The 15,987-nt window shown below is 53.2% G+C and overlaps 1 protein-coding gene across 1 annotated transcript; it reads right to left on the bottom strand.

The window, feature by feature from the left end:
• Nucleotides 1–3,386: 3,386 nt before the first annotated feature.
• ANO9 (anoctamin 9) lies at nt 3,387–15,749 on the bottom strand. The gene is given in 23 exon segments (XM_032187983.1): nt 3,387–3,414; nt 4,323–4,435; nt 4,555–4,648; nt 4,790–4,909; nt 5,364–5,511; nt 5,801–5,953; nt 6,486–6,652; nt 6,858–7,178; nt 7,446–7,557; nt 8,035–8,332; nt 8,588–8,692; nt 9,156–9,238; nt 10,298–10,358; nt 10,749–10,845; nt 10,956–11,090; nt 12,621–12,703; nt 12,906–12,964; nt 13,556–13,685; nt 13,688–13,876; nt 13,878–14,044; nt 14,664–14,811; nt 15,030–15,095; nt 15,744–15,749. Coding segments are annotated over 23 exon segments (2,883 nt in total).
• Nucleotides 15,750–15,987: the final 238 nt, after the last annotated feature.

Below are 15,987 nucleotides of genomic sequence, written 5' to 3'. Positions count from 1 at the left end.
GGCTGCCACCCCGCGCGGGGCACGCCGGGAGTTGTAGTCCCTCCACTCCCCTCCCTGAGCCATTTAAACCCTGAGGGAAAAGTTGGGGTGTAAAAAGGAAAAAGGGTGTATAGAGGGACTGTGGTTGGGTTTGTGTTTGGCTGGTGCCCCTTACCATAGGGTTTGTGGTTCCTGTGTGTGGTGGTCAGCCTCTTCTCGCAGATATAGGGCTAGAGGGAATGGCCCCAAGTTGTGCCAGGGGAGGTTCAGGCTGGAAATGAGGAGACATTTCTGCTCAAAGAGAGGGGTTGGGCATTGGGGTGGGTTGCCCAGGGAGGTGGTGGAGTCACCATCCCTGGGGGTGTTCAAGGAGAGGTTGGATGTGGTGCTTGGGGACATGGTTAAGCGGTGACATTGGTGGTAGGGGTGGTTGAAGCAGGTGGTCCTGGAGGGCTTTCCAACCCTGATGGCTCTGTGATAAAGGATCCCCAAGGCTCCCCAGCTCATGTGAATAGCAAGGGCACCAGGAGGCAGGGGAGGGACCTGAGGGCTGATAAAACCTTTCTTGTCTGTCAGAGTTATTCCCGTGGGTAAGTTGAAGCAAGAGGAGATGGAGCTGATCTTGCTCACCATGGCAAAAGGACAGAACAAGCCAGAGGGCCAAGAGCATTGCATGGTTTGTTTCATTTCCCTGCTTGGTGGTTTGTGGCTTTCCACGTCCGTGGGAGTGAAGTTTTTGTTTTGAGTTAACTTTGGTGCCTTTTGCTGCGGTTCTGGGCAGGGACTCACAGGCATGTCACCCCCTGGGAGAGTCACCTGCTGGCCTTGGTAGCAAGGCAGAGTCCTTGCAAGCCCTGCAACTGCTGGAAGTGTGTGGTGGGACCCTCAGGAGACCATAAATAGTTGGGGTTCAGCAATAAAATAGCTCTGCCCCCATTCTGTGCTTTGACAGGGCTGCGTTGTGCAAGGCAGGCAGCGGCTGGGGTCATCACACATGGGGCAGCTGTAGGGAAGGAGCTGGCTCTGCATCCCCAGCTGCAGCCGAAATTCTCTTGATTTGAGGTTGTTGCTTCGGTGTGTGGTGCTGCTGTGGGGTTTGTGACCCCGTCCCCCTGCTGCTGCCCCCTGGCCCAAGGTGAGCGCGTGCTGCTGAGGTAGGAAGAGCTCCCGGCCACCTAGGAGGCAGATGGAAATAACTTTATCGATGGGAGATTGCTAATAGCCGGTTCTTGCTGCATTTAACAGCTTGAAGCTAATTAAGGTTGAGCTACTTAATGCTGCCAGGCGGCTGCATACCGGAGTTCACCTCCACGTCCCATAAATGAGAGCAGTGCTACAGGATGAGGAGCCACCTAGCAGCAGACATTTAATCACTGTCACTTTTCTTCTCCTTTTCCCAGGAAACACAGCAGGTGGTGGCTTTTCGTTGTTAAATCGGGACAGGGACTCTCCAGGTGTTACAGAAAGGAGCATCACTGTATACATTTCTTTACAGGGACTTGGATTATTCTGACTTTTAATTACAGAATGAGACAGATGAGTCCTAATGAAATACTTGTTCCTGACCTGTGTTTCTCTGGTTTCATTGTCTGCATCTTTCTGAGTTTGTGTTGTGGCTACACGCTTATTACACATGCTCACACACATGCTTACCCATGTAGCTCCCACATTTTATTCATCTTATTCCCACAATTCACCCTGAGGTTTGTATTTCCATTTTACAGAGGAGATGATGAAAGCGTGGAGCTGAAGGTTAAATTTCAAAACTGGTTAAAAGTTTTCAGTTCTCATAAAGAAAAAAAACCTAAAACTCAGAGGTCAGCTTTAAAAATCCACAGTGGATTTACCCAGAGCTTACAGGGACCATGATAAAACTGGAAACTGAGCTATAACGCCCCAGCCTGTGCTCCTGTCTTCCTCATGGATCAAAGTTTGGAGAGAAAAAAAAAGAGAAAATTTGTTTCCCCCTGTGTTTACCAACCCAACTCAGCAAGGCTGCCGCCCACAGGTCTAACACGGCATGGGGCATCAAAGGGCTGTTTCTGCACCCGACGTTGAGTGAAGGATCCCACGTTTGAGGGCACGTTCTCATTTCTGTGTAGTGCCAAACAAACACATCATTCCTTTCGTGCAAATAACTCTGCCTTGAGCTGGCAAATCTGCAGGTAGGCCTGGCAGTAAGCAAAGCAAAGAGGCTGGAAATAAATATTTGAGAAGTCACAGTGATGGCTGTGACACCAAACCAGCTGTGGCACGTAGCCCCTGCTCTGCTACAGACAAAACCCTCTTGTGTTTGTAGGGAGAAGGGAGAGCTGTAAGGGAAGAGGGGAAGAAATATCAGGCTGGCAGGGCTGGGGTTTAGGCTAGTGGGTTTGTTTTGCAGCAAGAAGTAACCCTTTCTAGCCCTGTGACTCAGGATTTTCTGTGTAGCTTGATGCATTTTTGTTACCCTAGCAAATTAAAATGTTTTTTTTTTTTTTTTTTTTTTTTTTTCCCCACTATGCATGGTCAAAGCACCAACTTCTTTTAGTCCTGTCACTAGCCAGCACCTCTCCCCCAGCCCTAGTGCTGAGCTAGGCACAAGTGGTCCAGCTCCAGCCCTTTTTTGATTACCCACATGAAGAAAAGAGGGGGTGGAGTAGACAATTCCTTTGGGTGATGTGGATGGCAAAGGAGGGGAGGGGGGAATGGTTCCAGTGTGACTACAGTGACTCATGGCAGCTGAAGATGAGGCTGCTTGCACCTGCACGGTTAGTGTGTTTATTCACCATTCTCTCATTCTAGCTGAGGTGGGAATGTAATTGAGTCAGAGCAGGTGCAGTGACTTGGCAGGGCCCAGTACAAAAGCCACTCAGGCTAATGAGTTTGTTTTTCCAGCCTGTGAAAGCGCTGGGCTGGAGTTGCAGCCACATGGTAGTCGTGCTGAGAGGAGCATTGTGCTGGCTGGTGTGAAAGAGGAAGGACTGAATTTTCTTGATGGTACAGGAGCAGGGAGGTCACTGAAGGCAGAGGAAGAAGGTGCCAAGGAGTGAAAAGGAACCAGAGAGGGAACGTGGACTGAAGTAGCTGCCTTTTCCTGCGAGGCTGCACGGTATGTGGAGGCAATGACTGATGGGGAAGCTCGATCACCTCCTGCAGACCAGCAGCACGCTCGCCCAGTCCGTGCCCCAGGTAGCATTCCTGTCTCTACTGAGACTTTCTTCCTCCTTGTGGCTGTGCAAGTCATAAAACATCCTGCTCTGTGAAGCTGCCATCACCTTGTCACTCCCCAGCTCAAGTTCAAGGTTGGGGGAACATGGCCTGTCTCTGCCAGCGGTGCTGTGGTGGTTCCTCCGGTGCTTGTGGCACTGCTGGGCTGGGGAGAGGGGCTCAGGTCCGTGCTTCTCACTCTCCGCAGTGCGAGGAGGCTACACCTCGGTGGAGTACTCCATCATGCTGCAGGAGAAGGGAGAGGGAGGTTACGGATGGGATATCTGCATCGGAAAGGAAGGGGGGAAGAGGGGAAAATGTTCTGAGCGGGAATGGGGCTGTTTGCCAGATAGAAGTACATGTAGAGAACAACCCACTGTTTGTGGGAAGTCCCTGTGTGTGCAAATCTCTCTGCTGATGGGAAGCTGCAGCCTGGGAGCTGGATGGTGGTGGTGTGATGCTTCCCGAGCCCCACAGAGCTCTGCTCTCACCTGGATTTCAGGGGAGGCTGAAACCCTCCAAAGCAGGCTGAGCCCCCCTCCAAAGCAGGGTTCAGTCCTAGAGGACAGCAGCACCTACAGCTTTCTGCTAAGCTGGTTCTGCCTCCAGCTGAAATTGTTTTGTGGGTTGCCCCCTCCTGCCCCTCAGCAAAGTTTTAAATGGAAAATTTGGACAAAATTGCTCTTTTTTTTTTTTTTTGAGCTTGTCTTTCCTAAAGGAAAAGATGAAAGCAAGCAGACTCCTCCTCTGGTGAGCTTTAGTATTGAATCACCTCAGGTGGAACTCTTCTCACTGGCCTTGAGGCACTTGAAAGTCAGGCACCTGGGTTGCTCGGTGACACTGCAGGTGTGGAGGGAGGTGGCTCCTCCTCTCCAGGTCATGCAGCCCACCTTTAAATGGACATTTAGTGCTGTAGGCCCTAAGCAGGAGGGGCTGGACTGAAAGCTGGGGAGAAGCTACCTCCAAAAGTGTGATGGAGGAGCTTACCAGAAGGCAGGGGCTCACAGCCCCATGCTCCTCTGTGCCCACAGAGGCATGGAGCCCAATCATGGGGCTCTGGAGTGGGCTGATCCTGCAATCAGCCAGGTCTCCAGCTGAGCACCATGCTGTCTCTGAGCACTGCAACCCCTGGCACCTTCTGGGGCATCACCCACCTCAGTTCTTTCCGAAGGTTGCTGTGTTTCTCATCCAGAACATGGTTCTTAACTGACTGGGGCACATCGGGGACGTACCAGCCTGCGATCAGCTTGACGCACAGAGCCACGTGCTGCAGAAAGCAAACGGAGCCACCGCGGGCAGTGAGCGGCTCCCCAGGTCTATGCCACCACCCCTGTGTTAGACCCAGCTTCTCTGTGCCTCCTCAGGCAGCCTGCCCTCAGTGCTCACCTCAAAGAGGATGAGGAAGGCAAGCCGGGCTGCGAAGACGTGCCAGAACTGGACGGTGTAGCTGTAGTCGTCGGCGTTCCTGTAATCCCGGTACCTGCAGCAGAGCCCCATCAGCGCCAGCCCAGGCTCCCCCCTCACAGGGCACCACATCCCACCACGGCAGTCCCAGGAGAGCTCTGGTGGCTTCCTCCAGGGGCTAGGTGCCGTGGTGAGGGGCTGGCAGGGGTGCTGGTACCTGCACTCCGTGATCTCGTCCCAGATGATGCCTGTCTGATTTTCGGCCAGCTTTGTGTGGGGCTCGAAGTCCTGGATGTGGAAGACGGAGAGGCTGTGGTTGATGTAGCCAGTCAGGCAGCTGTGGGGGAGGAAAGGGCACATCTGGGCACAGGAACCCTGCGGTGAGGGGAAGCTCCTGCTTTGTGGCCACACTCAGAGAAGTTATGGCATGCCCTGAAGGAAACTGCAGCTCTTGTGTCTTTTTTTGGCAGGGAACTTAAAGGCCCCAGGTGGGAAAAGAGGGAGGGGAGGAGAGGGCATGGGCAGGCACCCAGCTGAAAGTCCTCCCTGCAGCTCTTGGGTGCTGCGCAGTGCTCTTTCCATTCAGAGGCACCAGTTGACCCACTGATGTGGGTGTGAGGCTGGCTGCGATGCTGAAGTTGGTCCCATCTAGAAAACTCTTTCTGAAGTCATTTGAAAACTCTTTTTGACCCACCCCACTCTGGAGGAAGCCTCACACTCTTGCACTGAGGCAGGACAGGACACTGCAGGCAGGGCTGCAGGGGTGGGGGCACCTGCCCAGCAACACTCACTCCACAGCAGTGCTGTTTTTCGTCATGCAGGGGCTGTATGTGTACTTGTAGACCTGCACAGGGATGAAGTCAGACGTGATGGCGATCACCAGTCCGTTCCCGATGACGGCCAGGATGCCAATGGCCTCCAGGACCTGCAGCCAGATTCCTGCAGGAGAGGAGCAGTCACTGAGACCCCCCCGCCAGCTTTCTCCCACTCTCCTGGGGTTGCAAACCCAGCCCCAGCAGGTTTGGCATAGCCAGAAGAGGCCAGAAGGAGAGCTCCAAGGTGCTCTTCAACCTCTGCAGGATCTGAACTTGCTTCTCCTTCCCCAAAACACAGCTCTCCCTGTGGTACCAGCCCTTGGCAAAGGGATGCTCCAGACCAACCCCCATTAGAAGGGGCTCTCCACCTGCACTGTTTTCCCAAGCAGCAGCTACAGAGGGCCCCGTCTCACCGATGTCGTTGGCCTTCCTGGGCACCATGCGCCGGTGCAGCCGCATCATCTTGATGGCATCCAGACGGATCTCGAAGAGGTTGTTGCAGAAAGCCAGCAACGGGGCGAGGGGAAAGGCAGCCACAAAAATGGTGGTGAAGCTGTACTGGATCACTGCAGAGGGGAGAAATGCCGGGTGATGGCACGGAGCTGCTTTGGAGGGGTCATCCCACAGGGCCCCAGCTGCAGTGTGGGCTTGTCCTGCTTCATGGCTTGTGTCAGAGGGGCCTCACAGGGTTGAAAGGGGGAGATAGACCTGTCTTGGAGACCCTACACCCCCACAGGGGACACCCACCTCTCCCAGAGCTATCGGAGAGGGAGCTCCGTGGGGGTCCCACTGGGCAGTGGTTGAGCCAGCCAAGCAGAGGGAGCACCTAAGGGTTACGGCCATCACCTTGATGCTCCTAGGAGGAGAGGAAGATGCTAGGCAGGGACCCAAGGTCAATGCAGTTGCCTGTCCTCCCTGACTTTGGGAATGATCTCGGTGTGCCAGGGCTCTTGGAGTAGGGCTGGGCATGGAGCTGGGTCTCAGAGCTCTCCCTTGCCTATACAAGGGCTCCCCAAGGTCAGATTCTCCCCACCCAAGGAGGACATATGGCACGGCACACAGCACCCCTCCTTGCTCACCCTCCCCTTCCCTACGTACCCATCTCCAAGAACTCATCAAACAAGCTGAAGATGTTGACCTCGCTGAGCTGATAGTTGCTCAGCCACTGCTTTTTGCAGGGGTCCTCAGGCTCTTCCTCTTCTCCCAACACCATGTTTCTCTTCTTGGGGCGCTTCTGCCTAGAGCGTATTTTGTGGCCTATCCAGCTGCAAGGGGAGGAAGCAATTTGTACCGCTGCCTGCAGAGGACAGCGGGGCTGAACTGCTGGCAGTGACAGCCCTGGAGACCTGATATAGGGAAAAGGAGGAAATCTTGGCCCAAAGGCCAGGGTTGTTCTCTGTAAGAGCTCGGAAGATGTCCTGCATATACAAGAACACTGGGAAGTGCTCTGCAGGCTGGAGGAGAGCTTACGGGATGAGGAACTCCACCAGATTGTTGATGGTCTGCTTGAGCATCATGATGATGGCCATCTGGATGAAGAGGTCGGTGATGCAGCCGCTGGGGTGGCACTGCAAAGGGATAAGAGGAGAGGGGTTGGGTACCACAAGCAGCGAGACCTGCCCTGAGGGGCTACTTGGCCAAGCTGAGGCTCAGCAGAGCCTTGCTGGGTAGGGGGGAAATGCAGTGTGGGAGTTGTGGTGCAGGGTCAGAGGGTTTCACGGCAAGTCTCTCACCTCCTCCAGCCTCCACTTGCCAGCGATGCGCACGTAGTTCCCTGGGTGGCCGTTGATCCTGAGCAGGGAAGCAAGAAGAGTGACATCTGTTGAGCCCCACCGTTGACCCCCCTCTGGATAAACATTGGAGGATGGAGATGGAGAGCACCGACCTCCAGACATCAGCAGAGAGGCGAGGGGCTCCCCCCACCCACTGCACCCCCAGGGAAAAGCCCTGCTGAGCTCCCAGGTGGTTTGTGGCCCTCTCCTGTCTGCCCTGGGCGCTGTGCTCTGGTGAGGAGGGTGGATGGGATGGGCTCCTCCTGGGCCTCTGGCCACCACTCACCGCCCCAGGAAGAACGCGATGTAGATGAGCGAGGAGAAGTTTGTGAAGAACTGGAAGATGAAAAGCTTTATGGTGAAGTTGTTCTCACGCTGGGAGAAGGTCCGTGGTTTCTCTGTAGACAGAAACAGGGCTTTGGTCGCACAGTGGTGGGACCTTGCCCCGCTTCCCCTGGATCCCATGGTAGCCTTGGAAGTTGTAAAGGGGTCTCTGCGCCCTGTGGAGCTCTCCCTGCCCCTTCACCTGAGCTCTTTGAGGGTGGTAAGCCTAGGTTAGAATAAAGATCCCTCAGAGCCACAAGCTGGGGCAGAAGGGGGCTTCAAGTTGGGAGGAAAACCATGCTATAAGCTCTTCTGTGGTTGTTATTGGCTTCCTGCTCATCTCAACTCTCAGCCCCACTGCCCCTCCAAGGTGTAACGTGTCTGGGGACAGCCAGCTGGGCTGCTGATTTCCCTGGGGACCTGCATGGTGAGAGCTGCCTGGGAGATGCTTCACAGTGGTGGAGGAAGGGAAGGGGCCATGAGTCTGGCTGCATTTGGGGACCGCTGTGGGGTGCAGGTGCAGGCAGGGGGCAGCCCCCAGTTTCCCTTACCCAGGTCACAGAGAAAGAGGGCCACATGCCTGTTGACCTGCAGGAGAGAAGTGTAAAACAAGAGGGGAGCGTTGATGACGGGGGGCAAAAAGGGCAAACCCCACCACCACCCACCCCGTGCCACACTCTGCACCTTGGTCATGATGATGATGGTGAGGTAGTGCAGCACAGCCCCTGTCATCACGGCCACCGTGTTGGCCTGCTCGCGGAAGAATTCGAAGTCGCTCTGGGTGAAGAAAGCCGTCGCGACCACCCGGTAAATGACGAGCGCGTGGGCAATGCCGATCAGCACAGCAATCTGCGGAGGAGGGCAGAGGGGTGAGGAGAAGCCGTTCCAGCTGAGGACCACCAGGCCTTCAGACACTGCCTCTCTTCACCACATGGAACTGGCCTCCAAAGTAAGCCAGTCCTCTTAAGGAGAGGTTAGAGGTTTGTAATATGGATGTCTCCACCTCTCCTCATCTAGACTTTCCTTAGGCTCGTCACGCTCATGGGAAGAAATGAGAGTGTCAAGGGTTTGCCTCCTCTACCCTACGTTCATCCTGGCACATACCATGACCAGAACCAAGATGAGGACGATGGTGCTGCGCAAGTAGGAGTGCTGGTACCGCCGAGGTTCGTGCTGCAAATTATTGATCAGCTCCAAAGCCAGCTCCTCCTAAAAATATATAAATAAAACAAATACATGCATGTATGTATATGTATGGAAAATGAAGGATCCAACAGAGCCATTCCCAGGTGGTGGAAAGCCCAGGGTGGTTGTGTAAATGGAGGTGGGGGATGAGCAGAACCAGAGGACAGAACTGAGCACCCAACCCAACCTACAACAGCATGACCAGTCCTGACTGAGTTCAAGCACTCGTGCAGGTGAAGAGGGGGCTAGTGATGCAGAGAGGGGAATAGCAATGTGGAGTGGAGGCCAGCATCTGCTCAGCTCTTTGGAGGGGTCTGCCTCTCCTGGGACCGTCAAAGGAGGCAGGTGTTGGCTTTGCCCCTTGCTTAAGTGCCTCTATTATGTGTCCACATCCACAGAGAGGTACCTCTGCCATGTCTCTTCTGCAAGCCTAGCTATCTCCTGCCCTGAAAAGGGAAGCATTAAGCAGGAAAGATGACATCCTTACCTCATCCTCATCCCACATGTACAGGTCCCAGTTGGTGACCACAGTGGCTCTCTGCCTCTTCCACAGCTCCAGGAACACAGTGGCTGTGGGGGGAAGGTGGGAGCACGGTGACCCTCAGGGATGGCTCTGCAGAAGTCACCCCTCCATTCCACAGCACAGGATGGACAGTCGTGTTACCACCCAACCTGATGGCAAAGCTGCTTGGACTGCTCTCGGCCCATGAAGGACAAGCAGCCACCTCTGCACCTCAGCAACCAGAAAGGACACGGGATGATCAGCAGTGAAGAAGAGGATGGAGGTATGGGGGTGAGTTTTTACCAGGAGTCAGGCTAGCTCTAGGGACTGTAAGGGATTTGATCTAAACCAGAGTAAGCACCAGGGCTAGCCTGCTGTGGTGGGCATGGTTACCTGGGGCCAGCCAACCACGTTATTCTGGACTGATGAAAAATATGCTTTAAAAGAGAGTAGGCATCCCACACTGCACCTCAGCAAGGCTATGCCTCTGCAAATTAATTTGCAGCCACCCACTCTGTTAATTAACCTTCCTAAGCTTGTTCTGTGTAAACTGACCCACGGGGACATGCAAGACCACATCTGTAACCTGCTCAGCAGTGAAACACCCAGCCCAGGTGCTGGCTGGTTAAAACCACGGTGGTGTTTGTAACTGAAAGGGCTGTAGTGAAAGCAGACTAAACATGCAGCTAATATGGTGATGGGATCACACCAACTCAGAGCCCAATGGTCTTCCAGAGAAGCTATAAGATGGTGTGGCAACCTGAGGAGGATTAATGAGGGATGTGGTGGTGCCTCCTTCCTGCAGCTGTGTCCACTTACAGGCAGCTGCTAGAAAAGGATCAGAGTTGGGTGGAGGCTGTGGTGGATGAAGGAGTAAAAGCTCTCAGGCAGGGTGGCTGAGGAGTGTTTGAGAAGTAGAAGGGAATTTGGGGCATGATTTTATCCCTTGTGCTGTCTGGAGGGGGAGCTGAAGGCTCTGGAAGTAGAGGAGCTAGGGACTAAAAAGCCCCTGAATGCTGGAGCTGCGTTGGTGTCCCATTTTCTTCCACCTCCTCTCCCCCTAAGCTATAGCGGGCTGCTCCTCCTTGCAAGCTCCGTGTGTGTGGTGCTGAGACATTGACACCTACCCCAGATGGCCATGAACATGGCAAATATAACTGTCCCCTCGTTGTCAATCATGTGAGTGACCTGGAGAAGATCAAGGAAGAACGTGATGGGGGCACCAAGGAGCACCTCGGGGCTGGGGAGAAGCCTCTGCACTCGGTAGACCTCTTGCCACCCTGATCTCCCAAGAGACAGGTAAAGATGGTGCAGGAGGGCAAAATGCAGGAAGGGGATAGAGAGCAGGGACATGTTAGATCATGGCAAATGCTTTTTCTTTGGTCTTTTCCTTTTTTTGGTGGTGGTGGAGACCATGATCAGGCTGGAGCTTGTCCTCCTTATCAGTGGAGGTCTCTTGTGTGTTGCAGCCAACTTTTTTTTTGGGGGGGCTTTTATTTCTGGTGGCGTGGGCACAGCATAAGCTGGGAGTTTTCCTATCCTTCACCTGGAGCCTGTCTTGGGAAGGGGGCTACTTACCCTGGCATAGGTGCAGGTGTCAGAGAGCAGCCAGAACGGGCACTTCTGGTCGCAGAGTGGGCACATGATGGTGTTATTGGCTTCGCAGATCTCCTTGCTGGAGAGGAAGGAGTAGAGAGAAGCAAAGGGGAGTGGCAGTGGTCAAAGCAGTATGCACAGCAAAGGGTGGTGAAGGGGATGTGCATTTGGTGTTCTCAGCTGCCTTACCTCACCTGGCTGGAGTTGAAAACAGTAATCCCAGCCACAAAGACCACCAGGCCCATCAACGCAGCGAATCCCAGCAGGTAGGTGTACCAGCCAAGCCAGGCAAAGTACAGGGCCACCTTCTCACCGAAATAGCACCTGGAAGGAAAGGTGAGATGTGCTTTGGGGTCAACAAGGAGACAATGCTGCTTGGGGTCACTAGGAAATGGTCTTCCACCCCCAAAGGGATAGCCATGTCCAGGAGGGGCAGTGCTGCATGCATATCTGGGCATTTGGCTGGGACTGGGAGAGTCAGCCCAAGTGACCTGGAAGAAGCAGGAGTGGGCAGCGGTTCCCAGGGGATTTTGGCAGCAGAGGGAGATCCTGAGACTCCCTGTGTGTGGACTCTGATTGAGGATGCAGCAAAGAGCACTGTGGATGTTGCTGTGGGGCTGCACAGCAAAGACCTGCTCAGAGCACGGCTCCATCTGAAAGCTGAATGTGGGATGGAGAGAAACACAGAGCTCTCCTGGGGACCATGTGGTGCTGGGCATGCTGTCCTGCAGGGTTTGGAGAAGGCAATGAGGTGGTTTCTCCTGTTCTCAGTCAGCCTGGTGACTGAAGCAAACTGCCTTAAGGGTAAATGTGGTCAGATGAATTGTATCCTAGGTAAAAGTGGTGCGAGTGATTGAGAGCCCAAGTTGCAACCTGTGTCTACAGAACAGAAAGGCTTCAAAAAGATGAGAGGGCTGCAAGGTGCAGCATTTCTCCAACCAGAGCAATATCCCCTCCTATCTATCCTCTATCTCCCTGCAATACTTCCACGTTTCATCCTTCTGACAGCAGCACCTCATTTTTTCTTGTGTGGGCAAGAAGGTTGGAGGCATGGGTAGGAAATGCTGGTAACTACTGACTGGGGGACCTGCCTCCCCTCCGATATTCCAGAGGGGTTCACTCCCTGCCAGCAGTCAGAGGTGGTGATGTGCTCCCTGGCCTGTGTTAAGAAGATGATTTCGTACTTGGCCCGTTGATTCTTCTGTAATAACAACAGGTCAGGATGCATTGACCTTAGAAATGGTGTTTTGTCTGACCTCGAGCATCATGGAGGGATCGAGGCTCCCTGGTGCCCCTGCTAGACTTGCAAACTGTAAGACACGTTTAAGGAAAGAGAATGCAATTTTAGCATTTCATCTCCCTCCCACGGTCCACTGAAAACCTTATGAAGCAGCATGTTATTTTTGCCTTCCTCTTCCTGGCCATGGAGACTTAGTTTTCTTCCCTTTTTTAAAATAGCCAAGCTCTTCTCTGAGTTTTAATGTGGCTTTAGGAGCCCTTTGTTGCCCTTAAAGTCCCAAGTTCAGCCTCAGGCTGGATGTGTTCACTGATGCTCTGTTCTCATCTCACCTTCCTTTTGAACATGGAAGAGGGTGGTGGAAAATGAAAGAGGCTAATTAAAAGCCGCTCAGATGCGGGGGTTTTTTCATGCTGCAAAATTAGCAGACGGAGCTTGGTGCCTTGGGATTCCCTTTAGGCTCAGAACTTCACAAGCTGCAGAAAAGGCCCAATATGTGTGAGAAGAGCCAGGTAGAAAGTAATGATTTAAAAAACAAAAAACAGGAGCTTGGGAAGGGGTTTCAGGTGGAGCCTCTTGGCTAGATGGATCCCCTGTGCCTCTTCTGCCTATGTTACCTGATCTTCTCAATTGGCTGTTGGCAAAATATATCTCTCCAGCGAGCCCACTTCTCCTTTAGGAATTCTCTTACCTCTTCTTTCTGGAGAGCAGAGAAATTGATTGGACCCAGGAACATCAGGGCAACCTTAATCCCCAGCCCAGCTCCCATCTGGAGCCCGGTTGTGCCCTACATCCAGGTGTGTCCCGATACAGCCCCAGTTACCCAAAGCTCTCTCCCACCCGGTCTGGCTCCTCCACCTCTTGTGGCTTTTCCTCCCAGGCATCTGTGTACTTGGCCTCACCTCGTGCAGTGGAAACATTGTCTCAAAGACGTTCTTATTTATCAGGTCACGCAGCTTCTCTGGTAGCAGAGCGGAACAGGAAGGATTAGTGACACAGTGACACAAAGCTTTGCTTTCCCCCCTGCACCTTTCCTGACAGGCAGCATCACCCAAAATCTTTTCTGAAGCCTTAAGGGCGGGGACAGAAAAAAAAAAAAATGCCTGGGAGAGGCTGAGCTACCCAGAAGGGATCAGTGCTAATCCTTGTGGTTTTGCTGCTCAGCTGGAATGCCGCAGGCTGTGTTGGGGCTGGTGCTGGCAGCGAGCCAGGTAGGCAGGTCCTCAGAGACAGCTGGAGAGCCAGCACCTTTGCTACCTCTCCTACTGATCCCAGGGTGCCAGAGAGGAACGAGCCTTTCTGGGGACACAGAAGGGTGGTGGTGGATTTGGGGAAAGGGAATAGTGGACCATTGATGGTTCCTGCAGTCCAAATTTCCCAGCCTCTGGATACAGCAGCAAATTGACCTCCCAGAGCTGCCCCTCTTTTTTGTCACATCCCCACCCAAGGGTGCTGGGACAGCTGGGCTGCCTGTGCCTGGCACAGGGCAGGAGCTGTGCTTATCCCCTGGGGATAAGGGGGATGTAAGGGTCCACTGGCCCCGTTCCCTTACCAAGGTCAGGCGTGACCGTGTTCTGCAAGATGAAGTTCACAATCCGTATCCTGAGCAAGGAGAAACTGGGATTAAAGGGAAGCCTGAGGATACAGACTGGTGGTGTTGCCCCGGAGAGAGGGGAAGGAAAGGGAGGTGTGCACCAAACCCCAGGGAAGGAAGTGGGGAAGAAACAGGGATCTGCTTGTGGACAGTGAGGAGCTGGCCACTTTGCACCAACGGTGGTAATTTGCTTTCTGTGGAGAATGAAAAGCCTGGCACAGTTGTGAGCTGAGATGAAAAATGGATGCTGGTGTGGTGGTAAGGGGCTGCAAGGTGCTGGAAGCCAGCAGCCCAGCTCAGGACCCACCTGGTGGTCACTGGTATGTCATGATGGGCATCGGAGTCTTGCAGCCGGCTGTCCTGAGGGTTCCTCAGGAGCCACTGGTATTTCCGGAAGATATGTTTCGGGGCACGGACCCCATAAAATAGCTTCTTGTCCTCGATTTTCTAGTGGGCAGAAGAGAGAGGCTGTTAGAGCAACACAGGCAGGGAAAAAAAGGCAGAGCTGTAAGATCCAGGGGCTGTGTGAGTCCTGGGGCTGGGGTCTCCCCTGGGTGCATGTGCCGTGTGTTTTACACACAGTGGGGTGATTTACTTGAGGGTTCGTGTCTCTTCCTGAGGCCTGAACTAGGCTGGGATCCTGGGTACCACAAGACATCCCCAGCCTTTTGTTCTTGAAAGAGAAATAACCTCTGTCTCACCTTCCTCTTATTTTTAAAATACGATCTGCTGAAAACAGATAAACTGATAATTGGGGTGATTGAGATGAACTGCTGGTTTGGAAATGCTTTAGTGTAGCGTGAAAGATATAGGTGACCTAAAGAGCATCTGATAATTGTGCTAAGTAATTATAGAGATTTTGTGAGTGTGAATTCCAGTTCAAAACTTAGTTTTCACATAGAGATATGAAGGTCAATAAACTTACCCAAATTCTTATGTCACTAATGAGTATTTTGTTTCTGTGTACACACATGATAGTACAGGGATAGATTATTTTTTTTTCTGGCTTTAATTATCTTTCTTTAACCTTCCCTTAGAAGCCAGTTTTTTACAGACCTTGTGTTACGTAGCAGATACCCATACCTGCTGCCCCTTACCTTGATGGTGAACCCCTTCTTGCTCAGCTCATCCAGGAACTTCTTCCTCTTGATCTCCTTCGTGCTGCCCACTTCGTGGATGTCGCTCACGAGGACAAAATCCCACTTCTCTTCATCCTGCCCACAGAAAATACAAGGGAATTAATGGGGATGGTAAGCTCTCCCATTTGGCTCCAGTCCATCTGGACCTTTCTCTATAGAGGTGCCCTGGGGACTGGCATTGAGCAGAAGAGTGGGGATGGGGAAACTGAGGCAGCTGCTGCCATGGTGTTCCCCCCCAAATCCATGTTTTTCATCTCTGAACCCACTGTGAGTGCAGAGGGACCCAAGCTTACCGCAGAGGCAAATGGATCTGAGTCTTCAAAGGGAAAATTTCTCCAGGGGGTCAACAGAATTTCATCCTGTGGAAGAAGAGAAAACCAGCAAAGACTTCAGTGGGGTCTCTGCGAGGTCCTGTGTTTGGACACAGAGCAAACCTCTCTCTGCAAACACCTGGATGGCTTTGCAATGCTTTGGGTTAGGTCTTGCCCATGCTGCTGGAGGCAATGGGGTCAAGCTGCCCTGCTCCAGCTGGTGAGAGCAGGTAAGCAGCACTCTGCTTGTGGTATGGAGAAACCCATCTTTGATAGTGCAGGCAAGGGATGTGCAGTGTTGTCTGCCAACCCAGCACTGTATGTGGTCTGCACAGGCTCTGTCAGGCTGTCCAAGCTAGGGATGTTTGGTAATAGCAGGAGAAAGGCATCCTGAAAGAGAATATGGGCCGGAGGATCTTGGGCATGCCCCAGCTGGGCTGGTGGAGGTGTGTAGTTGGCCTCAAAGAGCAAAGCAAAGAGTGGTCCCTGCCTGTCAGCAGAGATTGTGAGATAAATAACCTGCTGGGGTTAAGCAGAGTGCATTGACTTGTGGTTTATCTGAAGAACAGAGACCAAATGAGCCCAAAATTAAGGCAGGTGGGACAGCAGGTTGGACAGCATGACAGAAGGGTCTTCCTGAGAGGTGAAGCTGCTGGGATCAGCCAGGCTCCCTGTGCTCGGTTCTGCTGGTCTCACGTTCATGCCTCTCCCAGTGGCTGTGAGGGGGTACCTGGGGAGGGATGTTTTGTCCAAAACCTCCTCCCATGCACTCTTGGTCTCCAGCTCAGGCTCTTTCTGAATGTGTCTTTGTCAAAAAATGTGTCTTTGTGTTTGGGGATCCTTGAGGGATTGCTGCTCCACGGGCAAGGGCAGCCTCGTTTTGATCTCGTAATGCCTCATATCTACAGAGTCCTGGGGCCCCGAGGGAGCCAGCCAGCAG

Source organism: Aythya fuligula, chromosome 5 (assembly GCF_009819795.1).
Source record: "Aythya fuligula isolate bAytFul2 chromosome 5, bAytFul2.pri, whole genome shotgun sequence".
NCBI classification, from domain to species: Eukaryota; Metazoa; Chordata; class Aves; order Anseriformes; family Anatidae; genus Aythya; species Aythya fuligula.
This window is presented reverse-complemented; position numbering and strand designations above follow the sequence as displayed.